We start from the raw sequence: 22,639 nt of genomic DNA, 5'->3' as shown, positions 1-22,639 counted from the left end.
CTGTGTTGAGCAATGTGAGGAAACAAGTTAACAGACTAAACATTAGAGTTTTGGAGAACCCTAAAGGATTCTTGATGCATCTTGATGCATATCCATTTGAGATTTTTTTTCTCACATTGTGACAGTTCTTCACTTTGAAAGCATAAAATAAAATGTTCCATGCTGCAGCTTGTACAACACCAAGAAAAAGCTTAAGTTTAGCAGCAGCACTGGGAGGCAAATGTTTTGCAATGACATTTGCAATTAACCAGGTACATTTTTTACAGTATATCTTACAGTAATATCTTTAGGATCATTTTTCATTTCAATTTCACACTGTGTTTGACGTATAAAAATAAAGAAATCTGATTACAGAGATCACTTCAGAATTGTTTAAAGAGAGAATTGAGATGCATATGAGAATTGATGACAGGAGACAGATATTTGGCTTTTGTGACACAGATCTGAAGTGGAATATACAGGAGATTATTATTATTATTATTATTATTATTATTATTATTATTAACAAAAAAGGAATTACAATACAGCAAACAGTTTTCTTTTTTAATAATAATAATAATAATAATAATAATAATAATGCATTTATATGTATAAATATGACCATTGAAATTCAAGCTGTTGCTTTCATTAATATAAACAGGAATTTTCATAAAAACCTTAACAGAACACACAAATACTGTATCATTTTGCAAGACTTAACTATACAACGAAGCTTCCAACTTAAATTGTGCTGTGAATTATTTTATGGACAAAAGATGCCGTCTATGGCTTGAATGTTATTTTCACAGGAGCTTGCATTTTCATTACTATACTATAAACATACACAACTGAGTCAGGTTTTATTAAAACGACTGCAGGTAGAACATGGTCTAATCTATAGTTGAAGAAGAAAGATGCGACCAGTGATTATGGGTAAATTATGGGCTAAAGTAAACTACTAAACTATATATGTGATAGCATGAATATAAGAATATAAAATGCACATTTTGATGAGGGAAATGTACTTTTGGAGAACAGAGGTTTTTATTGCTCTTAACTTTTTACAATGCAGACTCTGTACTTCGTAAAAAGTACAAATACCTTGTAAAAAGTGGCAATTACCTTCTTATATAAAATTAATTCAATTAAAATAGGAATTTTATATTCTTATGGAAAAATTAATGAATTAAATTAAAATAGCATGTATGTATATGCATGTGATGAAGGATATTGTAGTAATAATAAAGCATGCTCTCTATCAGTTCTTAACCTCCTTACTGCACCCTTTAAACCTAAACTCCACATTTAGCTTGAAAATTCAATACACCCCTTTATCTCCTAAACCCGGATTTCCTTTACTGGGGGTTTGTGGCATTGAAGGGGGTTGATAAAACTAACAGAAATGCCTAATATGTGTACACACACACACACACACACACACACACACACACACACACACACACATAATATGAATTACTACAGTTGTCAAATAGGATTATTTACTGTATTTTTATTATTTACTATTTACTTATATAATATATACTCTATTTATATATAAATAGAGTATAATATACTCTATTTATAGATTAGGGATAAAATTAGCTCATGTTTTAAGTCGTTCAAATTCTGTAAAGCTGCTTTGCGACAATGTTTATTGTTAAAAGCGCTGTACAAATAAACTTGATTTGATTTGATTTACTGCTTGATCTCAAATGCATTAAGAAGGCAAGAAACTTATCCACTAATTAACTTTTGATGAGGCACACCTGTTAATTGAAAAGCATTCCAAATGACTACTTCATGAAGCTGGTTAAGATAATGCCAATAGTGTGCAAAGCATCATCAAGGTAAATGGTGGCTACTTTGAAGAATCTAAAATATATAACATATTTAGTATTTTAAACACTTTTGCGTTTACCATGTAATTCCATATATGCTCCATATGTTATTTCATAGTTTTGATGTCTTCAGTATTATTCTACAGCGTATAAAATAGTCAAAATACAGAAAAACATATGAATGAGTAGGGGCATACAAACTTTTGAGTGGTAGTGTATATATTGTGCAAAAGTCTTTTTAAAAAAGTTTTTTTTTTTTTTTTTAAAGTTAGTATGTCAGTACAGAAAGCAGTATATTACATAAGAGACACTTTTTAGACAAAGAACATAATGAAGGTTACTGGGTTTTGCTGCAAAAATAAGAAGCAAGTGTGACAGTCAAAATGTCCAGAAGAACTGTGTCTGGTTTTGTAAGATACTCGTTACAACCTACAGCTCATTTCCTTACAAAATGATCTTTATAGTATTTTTTTTTTTTGTAATGTAGAAACATTTTTAAAAATCCAAAAGTATGACATTACATTATATAAATAGAATGTTTTGAAAAAATTCTAACAAAGAAAAATGTTCATAATGTTATCTTGGACATATCCAGGATTGTGCACTATTTCTAAGTCACATTAAATTTGAGCAGATATGAGATTTTATTAACTATGTTAATTGTTTTGAACCAAAGTTTACATTTTTACTGAGTCTTATCCTTTCCACTGAAACATGTGTTTGAACAACAGTCCAATGGATCATCAGGTTTTAAACACCCTTGCAGAGCCCATTCCATCTCCAGTGCATGCTGTGGTTAATAAGCATGTAAGCCTCAGGCTACCAGATGTTACAATATGATTCTGATTCTTTAAGCAGTTCTTTAAAAAATCTTTAAAAAATAGAAAGATTACAAATGTTGCAATTAATGTTACCCTGACTAAATTCTCAAAGGGTACTAAAGGCAATAATTTAGGTTGAAAGGGTTCAGCTGCTCAAAACCCTACCTGCTCCAGGACCGAGCAGGAGCCCAACTATTAAGGGCAGATGAAATAAATAAATAAACTTTAAATATGTACTAAAACACAGTGTTCAGTAATTTTTCAAACAGATCCAAGCGAGGTCATGAAGTGCTCAAATTGCTACTGATGATTTCAACATACCTCAGTCATGCTCAGCTGTTCAGCGATTCTGTGTGTTTGTGTGTGTGTGGATGTGTGATGTGTGAATTCAGTGAATTCAGTTCCTCATTAAAAAAGAAAAAAAAAGACAGTCAATTTTTCCTGTTCACTCCTACAGTGTGTTTCTGTGCCTCTGCTGGTCTAAACATGTCTGCCCTTCACTAATGTGCAATTACAGCAAATATGAATGTGTGTGTGTGTGTTCATGATGACAAACTCAAATATGCTCACATGCTGCTTACATCGTCAAGAACAATGTAATCTTTTCACACACATGAGCACACACACACGCACACACATACACGCTAACATTTATTTACAGGTAAATATTGACCCTCTTGTTCACCCCATAACTGTGTGTGTGTGTGTGTGTGTGTGTGTGTGTGTGTGTGTGTGTGTGTGTGTGTGTGCGTTGATCTTATGTAACAGCTGAAAGTCATTCTGATAAAACACTACACAAAAATTTTCACTCCTCGGTTATTTGGCAGAAATGATAACCTCTATGAAGCTGCAGATGCAGTGAATGATGAGTGTGAGTTGATGTACAAGTCATAAATAATTACTAAATTTCCATTTCTGGAAGGATTTTGCATGCTCCATTCAGAAAAGTGAACCAAATGTATTGAAACAAAACAATGAATGAATGAATGAATGAATGACAGCATTAAAGTCTCCCCAGTGTGTGTCAAGGTCTCTCTGATGTGCCTGACCCCTACCTTATATAGTCTTTGTCTATTGGGTTTATTGTTAGCACAGCGTCTTTTTATTAAAAAAGTATTTATTACCCCTTATTTATCCATACTGTTGATGTGTCTGAATGTGCTGCTGTTTGTCTGTGTTGCACCATAAGGTCCAAGGAGGATGTTATTTAGTCTCAACGTGACCTGAGAAACCACAGGTGCACAGGTATAATTTCTTGCTACTGTAGTAGAAACAAAGTACAGAAAATCTTCGTCTTCATTTTCATTAGCTCCTAACCCCAATTGCCCCTTCAGCCTTTAAACCTGTAACTCATAATATCTTCATCAGCTCTTAATGCCCAACTGCTCTCCTTAACCCATAACTACTTTAATCCCAGCCCCTTACCCCTTTCTTCTCCATCAGCCCTTACCCCCAAACTGCTCCTTTATCCTTGACTTACAATTGACATCAAAGCAAAATAGAAACCCGGATGTCAGCCATGTTGGTGGATATACAAATGCAGGGTCGAGCGACATTCCATACAAAACATAGTCACGCATGTGCAACTCTCTTTGTTTTTCCACTGCTTTAAGCGTTCTTTTAGCGATGCCATATCTTTGTGCTGTACCGTATATGGTTGTGGTCACAACAGTACTCGTGACCGTGGCACGTTCCAATTTTTTAGAATTCTGTCTATGATTCGGAAAGAGGGCGAGGAAACTCTGAGGCTTAATATGAAGAGGAGACGAGCACGGCTGAACAACATCGGCAGGGCCGATCTAACAGAGTCTAAAACCAAAACAGCTCGTATTTGCAGTAATCATTTTATCTCAGGTGAGATTCAAAAGCTTTCTTGATAATATCATGGAAGAATTTTATTTTGTGTTGCTAGAACTTTGCTATAAAATGAGCATTCTCTTGTTGTGGTTCACTTAGTCGTTATAATTTTAACATGTGTATTACCATTTCGCTTCTAGGAGCACCAGCAAAATTATATGATAGAAACAATCCAGACTGGGCACCCACTCAAAAAACGGCTATGTTTTGTCCAAGGTTGGATTTGATTCTTCGGCAGCCAAACCAGATAGAGCGCGATATCTGGGTACTCAATGGTCAGTAGAAGCATCTTATCTTCAGAAAAGGCTGACTTTTTAAAATAATATGGGTCAAAACCACACATATCTATCTTCTCTTTGTATCGAATCTTCGCTCGACCATTCAAATTGTGGTAATACTGAGAAAATTCAGTATTGTTTACAGACATACTTTCAGCAGCTGCCATCCTAGTTGTTTTGTATATCCACCATCATGTCAGATGCTCATGACGTAGCACATATTGATCACGTGGTTGCAAGTCATCTATACAACAAGTGCCCTTTCAGCCTGTAGTCCTCAATGGTTTATACCCCTAACCATGTCTTTTGCACTTAAAACCTAACTTCTCCTTCAGCACTTAACCCCTAACAGTTCCATGAACCCCCATGCACTCCTTTTCCCATAAAACCTGAACTGCTCCATCAGCCCTCAACACATACAGTAACTGCTCCACTTGCTCTTGACCTTTCTCTACTCCATCAGCACTCACTCCTCTCTCTTCCTCTTCCCTTAACCTCTCTCTTCTTATTCATCATCCCTTAACCCCTCTTCTTCATCATCCCTTAACCCCTCTTCTTCACCATCCCTTAACCCCCCTCTTCTTCACCATCCCTTAACCCCTCTCTTCTTCACCATCCCTTAACCCCCCTCTTCTTCACCATCCCTTAACCCCTCTCTTCTTCACCATCCCTTAACCCCTCTCTTCTTCACCATCCCTTAACCCCCCTCTTCTTCACCATCCCTTAACCCCTCTCTTCTTCACCATCCCTTAACCCCTCTCTTCTTCACCATCCCTTAACCCCTCTCTTCTTCACCATCCCTTAACCCCTCTCTTCTTCACCATCCCTTAACCCCTCTCTTCTTCACCATCCCTTAACCCCTCTCTTCTTCATCATCCCTTAACCCCTCTTCTTCACCATCCCTTAACCCCCCTCTTCTTCACCATCCCTTAACCCCCCTCTTCTTCACCATCCCTTAACCCCTCTCTTCTTCACCATCCCTTAACCCCCCTCTTCTTCACCATCCCTTAACCCCTCTCTTCTTCACCATCCCTTAACCCCTCTCTTCTTCACCATCCCTTAACCCCCCTCTTCTTCACCATCCCTTAACCCCTCTCTTCTTCACCATCCCTTAACCCCTCTCTTCTTCACCATCCCTTAACCCCTCTCTTCTTCACCATCCCTTAACCCCTCTCTTCTTCACCATCCCTTAATGTTTCTCTTCTTCACCATCCCTTAACCCCTCTCTTCTTCACCATCCCTTAACCCCTCTCTTCTTCACCATCCCTTAACCCCCCTCTTCTTCACCATCCCTTAACCCCTTTCTTCTTCACCATCCCTTAACCCTTCTCTTCCTCTTCTTCATCCCTTAACCCCTCTTCTTCACCATCCCTTAACCCCTCTCTCCTTCACCATCCCTTAACCCCTCTCTTCTTCACCATCCCTTAATCCTTCTCTTCTTCTTCTTCATCCCTTAACCCCTCTTCTTCACCATCCCTTAACCTTTCTCTTCTTCTTCTTCTTCTTCTTCTTCATCCCTTAACCCCTCTTCTTCACCATCCCTTAACCCCTCTCTCCTTCACCATCCCTTAACCCCTCTCTCCTTCACCATCCCTTAACCCCTTTCTTCTTCACCATCTCTTAACCCCTTTCTTCTTCACCATCCCTTAACGTCTCTCCTTCACCATCCTTTAACCCCTGTCTTCTTCACCATCCCTTAACCCCTTTCTTCTTCACCATCCCTTAACGTCTCTCTTCTTCACCATCCCTTAACCCCTCTCTTCTTCACCATCCCTTAACCCCTCTCTTTTTCACCATCCCTTAACCCCTCTTCTTCACCATCCCTTAACCCCTCTTCTTCATCATCCCTTAACCCCTCTTCCTCACCATCCATTAACCCCTCTTCTTCATCATCCCTTAACCCCTCTTCTTCACCATCCATTAACCCCTCTTCTTCATCATCCCTTAACCCCTCTATTCTTCACCATCCCTTAACCCCCCTCTTCTTCACCATCCCTTAACGTCTCTCTTCTTCACCATCCCTTAACCCCTCTCTCCTTCACCATCCCTTAACCCCTTTCTTCTTCACCATCCCTTAACCCCTTTCTTCTTCACCATCCCTTAACGTCTCTCTCCTTCACCATCCTTTAACCCCTGTCTTCTTCACCATCCCTTAACCCCTTTCTTCTTCACCATCCCTTAACCCCTCTCTTTTTCACCATCCCTTAACCCCTCTTCTTCACCATCCCTTAACCCCTCTTCTTCATCATCCCTTAACCCCTCTTCTTCACCATCCCGTAACCCCTCTTCTTCATCATCCCTTAACCCCTCTTCTTCACCATCCATTAACCCCTCTTCTTCATCATCCCTTAACCCCTCTATTCTTCACCATCCCTTAACCCCCCTCTTCTTCACCATCCCTTAACATCTCTCTTCTTCACCATCCCTTAACCCCTCTCTTCTTCACCATCCCTTAACCCCTCTCTTCTTCATCATCCCTTAACCCCTCTCTTCTTCACCATCCCTTAACGGCTCTCTTCTTCACCATCCCTTAGCCCCTCCCTTCTTCACCATCCCTTAACATCTCTCTTCTTCACCATCCCTTAACCCCTCTCTTCTTCACCATCCTTTAACCCCTCTCTTCTTCATCATCCATTAACCCCTCTCTTCTTCACCATCCCTTAACCCCTCTCTTCTTCATCATCCATTAACCCCTCTCTTCTTCACCATCCCTTAACCCATCTCTTCTTCACCATCCCTTAACCCCTCTCTTCTTCACCATCCCTTAACGTCTCTCTTCTTCACCATCCCTTAACCCCTCTCTTCTTAACCATCCCCTAACCCCTCCCTTCTTCACCATCCCTTAACCCCTCTCTTCTTCACCCTCCCTTAATGTCTCTCTTCTTCACCATCCCTTAACCCCTCTCTTCTTCACCATCCCTTAACCCCTCTCTACTTCACCATCCCTTAACCCCTCTCTTTTTCACCATCCATTAACGTCTCTCTTCTACACCATCCCTTAACACCTCTCTTCTTCACCGTCCCTTAACCCCTTTCTTCTTCACCATCCCTTAACCCCTCTTCTTCACCATCCCTTAACCCCTCTTCTTCATCATCCCTTAACCCCTCTTCTTCACCATCCCGTAACCCCTCTTCTTCATCATCCCTTAACCCCTCTTCTTCACCATCCATTAACCCCTCTTCTTCATCATCCCTTAACCCCTCTATTCTTCACCATCCCTTAACCCCCCTCTTCTTCACCATCCCTTAACATCTCTCTTCTTCACCATCCCTTAACCCCTCTCTTCTTCACCATCCCTTAACCCCTCTCTTCTTCATCATCCCTTAACCCCTCTCTTCTTCACCATCCCTTAACGGCTCTCTTCTTCACCATCCCTTAGCCCCTCCCTTCTTCACCATCCCTTAACATCTCTCTTCTTCACCATCCCTTAACCCCTCTCTTCTTCACCATCCTTTAACCCCTCTCTTCTTCATCATCCATTAACCCCTCTCTTCTTCACCATCCCTTAACCCCTCTCTTCTTCATCATCCATTAACCCCTCTCTTCTTCACCATCCCTTAACCCCTCTCTTCTTCACCATCCCTTAACCCCTCTCTTCTTCACCATCCCTTAACGTCTCTCTTCTTCACCATCCCTTAACCCCTCTCTTCTTAACCATCCCCTAACCCCTCCCTTCTTCACCATCCCTTAACCCCTCTCTTCTTCACCCTCCCTTAATGTCTCTCTTCTTCACCATCCCTTAACCCCTCTCTTCTTCACCATCCCTTAACCCCTCTCTACTTCACCATCCCTTAACCCCTCTCTTTTTCACCATCCATTAACGTCTCTCTTCTACACCATCCCTTAACACCTCTCTTCTTCACCATCCCTTAACCCCTCTCTTCTTCACCATCCCTTAACCCCTCTCTTCTTCACCATCCCTTAACTCCTCTCTTCTTCCCCATCCCTTAACCCCTCCCTTCTTCACCATCCCTTAACCCCTCTCTTCTTCACCATCCCTTAACCCCTCCCTTCTTCACCATCCCTTAACCCCTCTCTTCTTCACCATCCCTTAACCCCTCTCTTCTTCACCATCCCTTAACTCCTCTCTTCTTCCCCATCCCTTAACCCCTCCCTTCTTCACCATCCCTTAACCCCTCTCTTCTTCACCATCCCTTAACCCCTCCCTTCTTCAGCATCCCTTAACCCCTCTCTTCTTCACCATCCCTTAACCCCTCTCTTCTTAACCATCCCCTAACCCCTCCCTTCTTCACCATCCCTTAACCCCTCTCTTCTTCACCCTCCCTTAATGTCTCTCTTCTTCACCATCCCTTAACCCCCCTCTTCTTCACCCTCCCTTAATGTCTCTCTTCTTCACCATCCCTTAACCCCTCTCTTCTTCACCATCCCTTAACCCCTCTCTACTTCACCATCCCTTAACCCCTGTCTTCTTCACCATCCATTAACGTCTCTCTTCTACACCATCCCTTAACCCCTCTCTTCTTCACCATCCCTTAACCCCTCTCTTCTTCACCATCCCTTAACCCCTCTCTTCTTCACCATCCCTTAACTCCTCTCTTCTTCCCCATCCCTTAACCCCTCTTCTTCACCATCCCTTAACCCCTCTTCTTCTTCATCCCTTAACCCCTCTCTTCTTCATCCCTTAACCCCTCTCTTCTTCATCATCCCTTAACCCCTCTCTTCTTCACCATCCCTTAACCCCTTTCTTCTTCACCATCCATTAACGTCTCTCTTCTACACCATCCCTTAACCCCTCTCTTCTTCACCATCCCTTAACCCCTCTCTTCTTCATCATCCCTTAACCCCTCTCTTCTTCACCATCCCTTAACCCCTGTCTTCTTCACCATCCATTAACGTCTCTCTTCTACACCATCCCTTAACCCCTCTCTTCTTCACCATCCCTTAACCCCTCTCTTCTTCACCATCCCTTAACCCCTCTCTTCTTCACCATCCCTTAACTCCTCTCTTCTTCCCCATCCCTTAACCCCTCTTCTTCACCATCCCTTAACCCCTCTTCTTCATCATCCCTTAACCCCTCTCTTCTTCATCCCTTAACCCCTCTCTTCTTCATCCCTTAACCCCTCTCTTCTTTATCATCCCTTAACCCCTCTCTTCTTCACCATCCCTTAACCCCTTTCTTCTTCACCATCCCTTAACGTCTCTCTTCTTCACCATCCCTTAACCCCTCTCTTCTTCACCATCCCTTAACCCCTCTCTTCTTCACCATCCCTTAACCCCTCTCTACTTCACCATCCCTTAACCCCTCTCTTTTTCACCATGCCTTAACCCCTCTCTTCTTCACCATCCCTTAACGTCTCTCTCCTTCACCATCCTTTAACCCCTGTCTTCTTCACCATCCCTTAACCCCTTTCTTCTTCACCATCCCTTAACGTCTCTCTTCTTCACCATCCCTTAACCCCTCTCTTCTTCACCATCCCTTAACCCCTCTCTTTTTCACCATCCCTTAACCCCTCTTCTTCACCATCCCTTAACCCCTCTTCTTCATCATCCCTTAACCCCTCTCTTCTTCACCATCCCTTAACCCCTCTCTACTTCACCATCCCTTAACCCCTCTCTTCTTCACCATCCCTTAACCCGTCTTCTTCACCATCCATTAACGTCTCTCTTCTACACCATCCCTTAACCCCTCTCTTCTTCACCATCCCTTAACCCCTCTCTTCTTCATCATCCCTTAACCCCTCTCTTCTTCACCATCCCTTAACCCCTCTCTTCTTCACCATCCCTTAACTCCTCTCTTCTTCCCCATCCCTTAACCCCTCTTCTTCACCATCCCTTAACCCCTCTTCTTCATCATCCCTTAACCCCTCTCTTCTTCATCCCTTAACCCCTCTCTTCTTCATCCCTTAACCCCTCTCTTCTTCATCATCCCTTAACCCCTCTCTTCTTCACCATCCCTTAACGTCTCTCTTCTTCACCATCCCTTAACGTCTCTCTTCTTCACCATCCCTTAACCCCTCTCTTCTTCACCATCCCTTAACCCCTCTCTTCTTCACCATCCCTTAACCCCCTTCTTTACCATCCCTTAACCCCTCTTCTTCACCATCCCTTAACCCCTCTCTTCTTCATCCCTTAACCCCTCTCTTCTTCACCTTCCATTAACCCATCTCTTCTTCATCATCCCTTCACCCCTCTCTTCTTCACCATCCCTTAACCCCTCTCTTCTTCACCATCCCTTAACCCCCTTCTTTACCATCCCTTAACCCCTCTTCTTCACCATCCCTTAACCCCTCTCTTCTTCATCCCTTAACCCCTCTCTTCTTCACCTTCCATTAACCCATCTCTTCTTCATCATCCCTTCACCCCTCTCTTCTTTATCTCCCCTTAACCCCTCAGTGATGTTTTTTTGAAGACTCTGACTCATTGTCATTAAAGGCGGGGGACACAAACTTAGTTTACTATATGCTAAGTTCATAGTAAAAGAGTTCGTTATAACAGGGTTGCAGTGTATTTAGCTGAACACTCATTGCAGATTTCGGCGCTGGTCTGCCCTGACCAATCATAGCTCAATTCATGCTTTATGAATACTGAGAGCAAACACACACACACACACACACACACACACACACACACACACACACACTGATTATCTATTTGTACAGTGGATAAAGTTTTGGTTGTTATTAAGCAATACGTAAAATTCACATGTATGTGTTTTTACATTTCAGTTTAGGATTTGGACATTTCATTGTATTAAATATTTTAAAAACATTTTCAGTCCACTTGTAACTAATTATCAAGTATTACTGTGTTTTACGCTATAAACACTTGCTATTCATGTTGAGTCTAGAATTTAAACAAAATAGTAATTCTGCTTTCAAACACTGCCACTTAACTATTTACTTAGCAACTTAAATTAACACGTTTCCAACATCCGACATCAGCCTTTTATAGATTACTGACCTGTGTGTAAAGAAAATCCATGTCTTGTCTTCAAACACAGCAACGTGACCAACCACACACACACACGTTTCCCTTCAACACACAAGTACTAAACATTTGTTCACTTTTACTACATGATTTGAGCTGGAGGATAATTTAAACACAGTTTTAATAAAATTCTAAAACAGATACTGATCTGAACATTTCCAAAAACACACACACACAAAGCACACACTAGCCGTTGGTGCCGTTAAACATTAACCATCACTCTGGCCGTAGATGGAAACCAAGAGCAATAGAACAAGCTACACTTGATACAGTCTATAAACACAACACACCACACTTCACGTCTTCGATTTTAACATCAAGAATAATTTGCAGTCTGTATTTTTATTACTTTTTAAAATGGTTTATGTTAGAGAGTCATTTGCCTGTAGCCTATTTGTTCTGTTTATTGTTCATAGGACTTGTTTTGTGAGATATAGACAGGGGTGTGGGACTGTTTGCTTTTTCAGTTCTTTGGAATATTTCTTCTAGTTGTATAAATGGATGTTTCCATTATGCCATTATGCTTCATGTAATCTAAAGCAAATAATAAGTTGGTTTTAAAAAAAGCTATTATTTAACAAATAACATATGTACTGCATATACTGTATGTATAAATGAAAATTTCTTGAAGGAGGCATTTATTTAACATCCAGTAATCAGTAAGTTTTCACCACAGAGGACTTTGCACTTTTTGGATTCATTATAATATTGCAAACTGTGTGTTTTTCCCCCCTTTCTTTTTCCCCATCTTTCAAAGGTAAAATTAAAAAATCAATATAAAGTTTCATATTTTGGGCATCCACATAATCTTATCTGCAGTTAACAAATGTTTTAAAGAGGTTCATTTGTGATTTTATTTTAAACCAAGTGTAACAGCACCACTAGTGATCATACAAAAAAAAAAAAAAAAACCCACACAGAATGATATGAAGCGAGGCTGAGGGCTAACTGAGGGCTAACGTTATGAGCTCCAATGGCCTAATGTATTCAAGCCTGTTATTAGGGAAATGTCACCAGTAGGTATGTTATGGACTCAATCACAGGTGTAATGGATGTGAATGAAGTGGAATATTTACTCTATCATTAATTTTCTGCAAAAATTTGTTTGAAGGAGGAACTGAAAGTTGATAGACTGAGCACAATTGTCTAATCAAAGTACAAATTACACAAAAGGACAGATAACAAAACCATAAGTTTTGTGGGGTTTTTTGGTTTGAACAAAAGGGTTCCAACTTTTCTGTGTATCATGTTTGTTATTTGCTCAGACAAAACACAGTTTGGATTCAAATGCCAAAAGTTAGACATAAACTTTCATCTATCCATCCATTATCTGTAACTGCTTATCTTGTGCAGGGTCACAGGCAAGCTGGAGCCTTTCCCAGCTGACTATGGGCAAGAGGCGGGGTACACCCTGGACAAGTCGCCAGGTCATCACAGGGCTGACACATAGACACAGACAACCATTCACACTCACATTCACACCTACGGTCAATTTAGAGCCATTAGTTAACCTAACCTGTATGTCTTTGGACTGTGGGGGAAACTGGAGCACCCAGAGGAAACCCACACAGATATAGGGAGAACATGCAAACTCCACACAGAAAGGCCCCTGTTGGCCACTGGGCTTGAACCCAAAACCTTCTTGCTGTGAGGTGACAGTGCTAACCACTACACTACCATGCCACCCTGTATATAAACTATTAAATTCTATATTAGTAATATATATTATTCACTGTAGCCCTTCCCTCCCAAAAAATGCTGGTTATATTACTTATTATTTGGCTATATTACTTATAATACTTATAACAATAACAATAATTACAGCAGGTAGTTCCAGTACTTACATGCATGTTTAAAATTTCCAATGTCAATAAAGTTCATGAATGTCAATATCCAAAATCTTTTGAAGGAAATAAATTTACAGAAAGTTTACATCGAATTTTACAGCAGGGATAAGGCATTTAAGACATAAAATAACAACACAGCAACCCACCTTATGTTACTTACATTCACCATTATGTTTCATATTATATTAGGTTGTAGAGTGCTAATGCTAATGTATGCTTGAGGGCAATATAACATTATAGGCTTGTTAAGAGAACAGAAATATACTATAATCAATCATTTACCTTTAATAAAGACTTAACCTTGGACAAGCTATATTCATGGAGTAATTAAACTTCTTATGTATTGACACATGAATTACTACCATTTTATGCTTCTGGCAAGTGCATTAATGAATTCGGTTTTTAGTTACACACAAATTGCAACATGTTGTCCATTGCACGATCTCTGTATTTAATACATTATCCCGAGGGGCTAAAAGTTGAGTTTGGAAGATGATCACTGTGGAACTCATCTCATCTCATTATCTCTAGTCGCTTTATCCTTCTACAGGGTCGCAGGCAAGCTGGAGCCTATCCCAGCTGACTACGGGCGAAAGGCGGGGTACACCCTGGACAAATCGCCAGGTCATCACAGGGCTGACACATAGACACAGACAACCATTCACACTCACATTCACACCTACGGTCAATTTAGAGTCACCAGTTAACCTAACCTGCATGTCTTTGGACTGTGGGGGAAACCGGAGCACCCGGAGGAAACCCACGCGGACACCATGCAAACTCTGCACAGAAAGGCCCTCGCCGGCAACGGGGCTCGAACCCGGACTTTCTTGCTGTGAGGCGACAGCGCTAACCACTACACCACCGTGCCGCCCCACTGTGGAACTCTGACAGTAATTAGTGAAGAGGCTGCAGATACAATTAGATGTCATGCCAAGTAAGAAAAAAAACATACAACCCCGATTCCAAAAAAGTTGGGACAAAGTACAAATTGTAAATAAAAACAATTTTTTTGCAATAATTTACAAATCTCAAAAACTGATATTGTATTCACAATAGAACATAGACACCATATCAAATGTCAAAAGTGAGACATTTTGAAATTTCATGCCAAATATTGGCTCATTTGAAATTTCATGACAGCAGCACATCTCAAAAAAGTTGGGACAGGGGCAATAAGAGGCTGGAAAAGTTAAAGGTACAAAAAAGGAACAGCTGGAGGACCGAATTGCAACTCATTAGGTCAACTGGCAATAGGTCATTAACATGACTGGGTATAAAAAGAGCATCTTGGAGTGGCAGCGGCTCTCAGAAGTAAAGATGGGAAGAGGATCACCAATCCCCCTAATCCTGCGCTGACAAATAGTGGAGCAATATCAGAAAGGAGTTCGACAGTGTAAAATTGCAAAGAGTTTGAACATATCATCATCTACAGTGCATAATATCATCAAAAGATTCAGAGAATCTGGAAGAATCTCTGTGCGTAAGGGTCAAGGCCGGAAAACCATACTGGGTACCCGTGATCTTCGGGCCCTTAGACGGCACTGCATCACATACAGGCATGCTTCTGTATTGGAAATCATAAAATGGGCTCAGGAATATTTCCAGAGAACATTATCTGTGAACACAATTCACCGTGCCATCCGCCGTTGCCAGCTAAAACTCTGTAGTTCAAAGAAGAAGCCGTATCTAAACATGATCCAGAAGCACAGACGTCTTCTCTGGGCCAAGGCTCATTTAAAATGGACTGTGGCAAAGTGGAAAACTGTTCTGTGGTCAGACGAATCAAAATTTGAAGTTCTTTATGGAAATCAGGGACGCTGTGTCATTTGGATTAAAGAGGAGAAGGACGACCTGAGTTGTTATCAGCACTCAGTTGAGAAGCCTGCATCTCTGATGGTATGGGGTTACATTAGTGCGTGTGGCATGGGCAGCATACACATCTGGAAAGACACCATCAATGCTGAAAGGTATATCCAGGTTCTAGAGCAACATATGCTCCCATCCAAACGACGTCTCTTTCAGGGAAGACCTTGCATTTTCCAACATGACAATGCCAAACCACATACTAGATCAATTACAGCATCATGGCTGTGTAGAAGAAGGGTCGGGGTACTGAACTGGCCAGCCTGCAGTCCAGATCTTTGACCCATAGAAAATATTTGGCGCATCATAAAATGGAAGATACGACAAAAAAAGACCTAAGACAGTTGAGCAACTAGAATCCTACATTAGACAAGAATGGGTTAACATTCCTATCCCTAAACTTGAGAAATTTGTCTCCTCAGTCCCCAGACGTTTACAGACTGTTGTAAAGAGAAAAGGGGATGTCTCACAGTGGTAAACATGGCCTTGTCCCAGCTTTTTTGAGATGTGTTGTTGTCATGAAATTTAAAATCACCTAATTTTTATCTTTAAATGATACATTTTCTCAGTTTAAACATTTGATATGTCATCTATGTTCTATCCTGAATAAAATATGTAATTTTGAAACTTCCACATCACCGCATTCCATTTTTATTTACAATTTGTACTTTGTCCCAACTTTTTTGGAATTGGGGTTGTATTATATATAGAAGAATTGCTGAAGAATTAAAAATCTCATGTCAATGTCTGCACCTCAAGGGAGTGGGGTAAAGGGCATGGCTTCAAATCAACTGAGATTTATTGACTAGGATATCATGAAAGTTATATTCTTGAAATATTTACACATTGTCAAAGAATACATTTTGTGATCGCTTGGCGAATTTCAATTCATTCACTTAGCTCGTGGTTTTCACATATGTAGCATCAAATCTGTGTTTGTGAAATCAGATTACACTAGGTTAGCTACCTAGTTAATCCTTAATCACCAAGCTAAAAAGCTAGCAACATTATCATGCAATCTGATGTGCACTCCATTAAAGGGGTCCAATAAGAAAATGCAGTTCATTTTACAGATGTGAATCACATATGAATGAAGTTGGATTGACAGCAAGCATACATTTTAAGTTGTGAGACATGAACTGAGCTCAGTAAAGTCAGCTCAGCATTTGATATTAAAAGCAAGGATACAGAATTTCCACAGTGAAAAAAAAGAAGAAAACACTTCTTTGAAAATTATTTGTTGCGCAGGTATTCTGTTACAATGGCATTTAACAGTGGTAACATGAAAATATAAGTAAAATGGATTATGTTTGGATTTTATGTTATTTTCAACATAAAATTGAACTTTTTTGCTCCTGAATCCCAGGAAATATGAAATGCTGAGCAACTGCTGAGAATTAACAAGAAGACAGAGTCATCTATATCCCCTGCCCTAAATACCAACTATATACCAAGTTTCAAGATATTATTTGTCACATTTTTCAAGTTCTGCTGCAGGAAACCAACCCTACCTCTTTACACTGACCTCAGCAGCCCATGGCATAAGGCCACCAGACCTTTGGTCCAGGTGAGCTAAAAATTTAAATACATAGAAACAGGTTCCGTCTGTCCGTCCAGTCACATTTTTATTTATGGGCCATATCTTTAAAACTACTGAAGATATCTTCATGAAAATTTGTATACATATCAAGCAACATGTGAACTGGTGCCTTTTGCTAGTTTGGATTTTTGAAAAAAATACTTTTCAAATTTTTACATAGAAAATACAACCCCGATTCCAAAAAAGTTGGGGCAAAGTACAAATTGTAAATAAAAATGGAATGCAATGATGTGGAAGTTTCAAAATTCCATATTTTATTCAGAATAGAACATAGATGACATATCAAATGTCTTAACAATAGTCTGTAAATGTCTGGGGACTGAGGAGACAAGTTGCTCAAGTTTAGGGATAGGAATGTTAACCCATTCTTGTCTAATGTAGGATTCCAGTTGCTCAATTGTCTTAGGTCTTTTTTGTTGTATCTTCCGTTTTATGATGCGCCAAATGTTTTCTATGGGTGAAAGATCTGGACTGCAGGCTGGCCAGTTCAGTACCCGGACCCTTCTTCTACGCAGCCATGATGCTGTAATTGATGCAGTATGTGGTTTGGCATTGTCATGCTGGAAAATGCAAGGTCTTCCCTGAAAGAGACGTTGTCTGGATGGGAGCATATGCTGCTCTAGAACCTGGATATACCTTTCAGCATTGATGATGTCTTTCCAGATGTGTAAGCTGCCCATGCCACACGCACTAATGCAACCCCATACCATCAGAGATGCAGGCTTCTGAACTGAGCGCTGATAACAACTTGGGTTGTCCTTCTCCTCTTTGGTCCGAATGACACGGCGTCCCTGATTTCCATAAAGAACTTCAAATTTTGATTCGTCTGACCACAGAACAGTTTTCCACTTTGCCACAGTCCATTTTAAATGAGCCTTGGCCCAGAGAAGACGTCTGTGCTTCTGGATCATGTTTAGGTATGGCTTCTTCTTTGAACTATAGAGTTTTAGCTGGCAACGGCGAATGGCACAGTGAATTGTGTTCACAGATAATGTTCTCTGGAAATATTCCTGAGCCCATTTTGTGATTTCCAATACAGAAGCATGCCTGTATGTGATGCAGTGCCATCTAAGGGCCCGAAGATCACGGGTACCCAGTATGGTTTTCCGGCCTTGACCCTTACGCACAGAGATCTTCCAGATTCTCTGAATCTTTTGATGATATTATGTACTGTAGATGATGATATGTTCAGACTCTTTGCAATTTTATACTGTCGAACTCCTTTCTGATATTGGCTCACTATTTGTCGGCGCAGAATTAGGGGGATTGGTGATCCTCTTCCCATCTTTACTTCTGAGAGCCGCTGCCACTCCAAGATGCTCTTTTTATACCCAGTCATGTTAATGACCTATTGCCAACTGACCTAATGAGTTGCAATTTGGTCCTCCAGCTATTCCTTTTTTGTACCTTTAACTTTTCCAGCCTCTTATTGCCCCTGTCCCAACTTTTTTGAGATGTGTTGCTGTCATGAAATTTCAAATGAGCCAATATTTGGCATGAAATTTCAAAATGTCTCACTTTCGACATTTGATATGGTGTCTATGTTCTATTGTGAATACAATATCACTTTTTGAGATTTGTAAATTATTGCATTCCGTTTTTATTTACAATTTGTACTTTGTCCCAACTTTTTTGGAATCGGGGTTGTAAGATCCTGGAAGAGGCAACTCAATAGTATGTCCACAACTTAGGGCTGTGCGATATGGGAAAAAATGAATATCCCGATACATTTTCTCCATTTCACCATATACGATATACATCTCGATATATTTAAATCTCCTCTAAAGGGCCCCATGAAATCTAACTTTTACTTTTTACTGTTTTCACTACAATCCCTGCAGATTAAATAACATTCTTGGTTAACTTTACAGGTGGTTTTCAACAACACATTTTAAATTTTCATGTTAGTGATTAATCACAATTGAATTGAAATAAGACTTTTTATTCAACAAAGATGTAGCACAAACTGCAAAAACAATCTTGAAAATTGCAACAAAGGGGCAAAATAATACAGGGCTGCTCAGAGCTCAAACCAATAAAGTGCAAGCTCAACACTGAGAGACATTTAGCCTAAATAAGAAATGTGCTCATTCATTAAATTATTAAAAAAAAATAGATCTCCAAGCTATTAACCTGACTACTGAGAACTACTGGAACATTCACAATAGAGAGAGAGATTGAGGGAGAGAAGAGAGAGATCTGCAAAACATAATTTTTCTCTTTGCACACTTTTGAACTGAATGTTTTCTGGCTCTGCCTCTCAGATGTGTATAATTCCGGCTGCTGCCTTTCGTGATGACAGGTTTTTTTGCACACTTTACAAACTGGCATTTGCTGTTCCACGTCCTCCTCGCGATATCCAAAAAAATGCCAGATGACTGACCCCTTACTAGTTCTTTTAGGAACCAATTCGTCCACTTCCATTTTTAATTTGTCGCTGAAATTGCCAGAGCTTACACGGTAGCCTATGCAACACCAGCGATTGCACGAACTGAGTCAGCGCTGTAAACCGAAACTAGGAAATCTTCCCGCCGGCAGTGTTGCCAGATACTGCTGACATTTTCCAGCCCAAAATATGTTCAGAACCCGCCAAAACGCACTTAAAACCGCACAATCTGGCAACACAACCGAAACTAGAAAATCTTCCCGGAAGTTCCTTTCAGCACCGAGATGTCGCCCGGGATTGGTTGGCGAGTGCGTGACGTTATTGTTTTCTTTACCCTTAGGCAGCCTCTCACATTACTGCTTGAGGGACAGGGAGAAAACCACCGGAAAAGGTTTTAAACAAACACAACAAACGAAACGAACGCAAGTCAGAAGATGACCATAAAATACTCGATAGTTACGATATAATAATTTTATGTATCGCACACAGAATTTTCGGCGATATATCGAGTTTATTCGATATATCGCACAGCCCTACCACAACTGTGGAATTAGCCTCAATGATGCAACATGCAGAGTGTGCAAAACCATTAGAGTTAGACCTAGAAGGAAAAGCATTCAAAACCCTCCTTAATTTGTGCTCCAGTCTCTGAGATAATGGTCAATACTGAATATACTGCACAGAGTTAATCCAAAACCTCTCCTTCAAGCAAGAGGGCTGGAGGTGCATACCCAAGATGAGAACTGTGCATCAACCAATCTCATGTAGCTACCAGTTGCAACACCTGGGTGATGCCTTGCAGACTCCCCTACCAAGACTGTAAGCAGGAGAAGGAAAAATGAAAAAAGATGGCAGTTGTTCAGGAGTACAGTGTGTTTTTGTGAAGAAAAAGGACAGCACTTGTTTCTGTGTGGACTACCAACATCACCCAGGCAGAATCCTACCCTACCCACATACTATATTTATGCATCAACTACATTAAGAATGCCATTGTCTACTGTACCTGGATAAGAGATGTGACTTCTGAGGAGAAGTAAGAAAAGGAATCTGGCAGTTCATGATCATGCCTTTTGGATTGTGTAGACTCCTTGTCACCTTCTAGTTTGTGCACCATCATTTTCATTGTGCTGTCAGAAAGTGAAACTCTACCTTTTCTTTTACATTTGCTCATTTGGCTTATGCTTTTATCCAAAGCACCTTCCATTTGAGGCAGAATACAAGTGAGCAGTTGAGGGTTATGGGTCTGGCTCAAGGACTCAATGGAACTCTGAACTCACAACCATCTGCAGTGGGTTTCCCAAAAGCCTCTTAACACTAATGCCGCTTTTCCACTACAAACGCGGCTGAGTCGGGCTGAGCCGTGCCGTGCTGAGTCGGGCTGAGCGGGGCTGTTGGAGTTGCATTTCGACTACAACTGCGCTGAACCGTGCTGGCTGGAAGTGGGTGGATACATTGGGTGGAGTTAGCGAAAGTGGGTGGACGTTACGTGATGTCGTTAAGCAGCGCAAACAGTGACATCAGTGATCTTTTAAGCGGTAGTCTCACGACCCGGTAGTAAACAATAAACATGGAGGACATGGAGTCGTTAGTGTTGCTGGTCTTGGTGCTGTGGCTTGTTGTCGCCAACAGCACCAACAGATACTGGCAAGAGCGTATAGATGAGGCGAGGCGCATAAGGCTTCAGAAATTCTCGTAATTTGTAATTCTCCTTCTTCCGGGTTTATGGTGTTTACAGATCCCAGCGTGCTCGCGGGGCGTGTGTGGGCATGTGAGGACACTCCTCCTCACCAATCAGTGCACAGGGGAGTGTCTGCTCACGCCCCCAGCCTCACTCGGCACGGTTTGGCTCGCTTCAGCCCCACTCCAAAACGGTGCGAGTTTTAGGGGCTAAGCAGGACTGAAGCGAGCTGAGTCGTGCTGTTTTTTGGTAGTCGAAACGCGAGCCGTGTCAGGCTGAAGTGAGCTGAAGCGAGCTGAAGTGAGCTGAAAAAGGGTAGTGGAAAAGGGCCATAAGGCTACATCCACACGACAACGGCAACGAGATGTTATTTAAAAATATATCGCGTCCAAATGGGCAACGATCAGTAAAATATCAGGTCCATATGGCAACGCAACGCTTGCTGAAAACGATGCAATACACATGCCACACCTCTAGGGGCGCTGTAAGACGGTCCCTTCGGAGACACCAGAACAACAGAAGAAGTAAGGACGCATGCGCATAAACTATTATGCGCGAGACTTCATATTAGCCACAAAGTCAGGAAAATCTGTTCGTAAAATTACATTATAATGACCAAATACAATGAAAAGTATTTTTCCAGTCTCACCTGTGAAAGGTAATTCCATGTGATCTCGTTTGGACGGCAAACCTGTTGGTACAGTTAAACGCAGCTAATCTTTATTCTCCGCTTTGACCTATCCAATATGGCGGCGAGGATGACGTATGATTCTACGCGGAAGGCGGCGTCTTTAATGGTCCAGAATAAATTGAATACTACACGTTGATGGATTAATTTGTTGTTTCTCACCTGTGAAAGGTAATCCCATGTGATCTCGTTTGGACGGTAAACCTGTTGGTACAGTTAAAGGCAGCACATGAATCTTTATTCTCCGCTTTGACCTATCCAATATGGCGGCGAGGATGACGTATGATTCTACGCGGAAGGCGGCGTCTTTAATGGTCCGGAATAAATTGAATGCTACACGTTGATGGATTAATTTGCTCCTCTACGCCCTTTTTGAGGAATGTATTGTCGGACTTAAACCAACATCTGAAGAGGTGAGATCGCTCCTTTTTTTCCCTATTTTTGCTGGCGGGATTGACTCTGCCCTAAGGGCAGAGTCTCTCTCTCTCTCTCTCTCTCTCACTTTGCACCATTACACAATAAATATTCACAGTGAAAATATTTTGTAAGCGCGTTTCATGAACCAAGTTATAGGATTTGTTAACAACTCGCATCGTATCGCAATGAGAAGATCATTGGCACTACTGGTGTTAAGAATCAGACCATTTCATAAATGAATATTTTGCTGTAGAGCTGCAGTGTTTGTACAATTGCATGTTTTTGCTTCACTATTACTGTCACTATTCTGCTTCTTGCATTACTACTGTGAACTAACACTGAACATAATAATAATAATAATAATAATAATAATAATAATAATAATAATATCCAAGCTCGTGTTTCACTCTCACTAGTGCTCTGTAAGGCTTTTTC

General features: G+C 40.9%; 1 protein-coding gene across 5 annotated transcripts in view; it reads right to left on the bottom strand.

Moving 5' to 3' along the window:
- The window catches only part of LOC132867168 (anion exchange protein 2-like), a 103,585-nt gene that overhangs the window by 67,371 nt on the left and 13,575 nt on the right, over positions 1–22,639 (bottom strand). The window contains exon 1 of one of the 5 annotated variants that reach the window (XM_060899939.1): positions 11,696–11,746. The exons of 3 other annotated variants lie outside the window; for them this stretch is intronic. In XM_060899939.1, the coding sequence (XP_060755922.1) occupies positions 11,696–11,716 (21 nt within the window). In that variant the 5' untranslated portion in view covers positions 11,717–11,746. Of the gene's footprint in view, positions 1–2,959; positions 3,001–11,695; positions 11,747–22,639 lie in introns of those variants that run through there. One more of the 5 variants, XM_060899940.1, reaches the window with a different exon arrangement.

The sequence above is a fragment of the Neoarius graeffei genome, chromosome 19 (genome assembly GCF_027579695.1).
Source record: "Neoarius graeffei isolate fNeoGra1 chromosome 19, fNeoGra1.pri, whole genome shotgun sequence".
Taxonomy (NCBI): Eukaryota; Metazoa; Chordata; class Actinopteri; order Siluriformes; family Ariidae; genus Neoarius; species Neoarius graeffei.
Note: the sequence above shows the minus strand (reverse complement) of the source record. Positions and strands in the feature narration are given on the sequence as shown.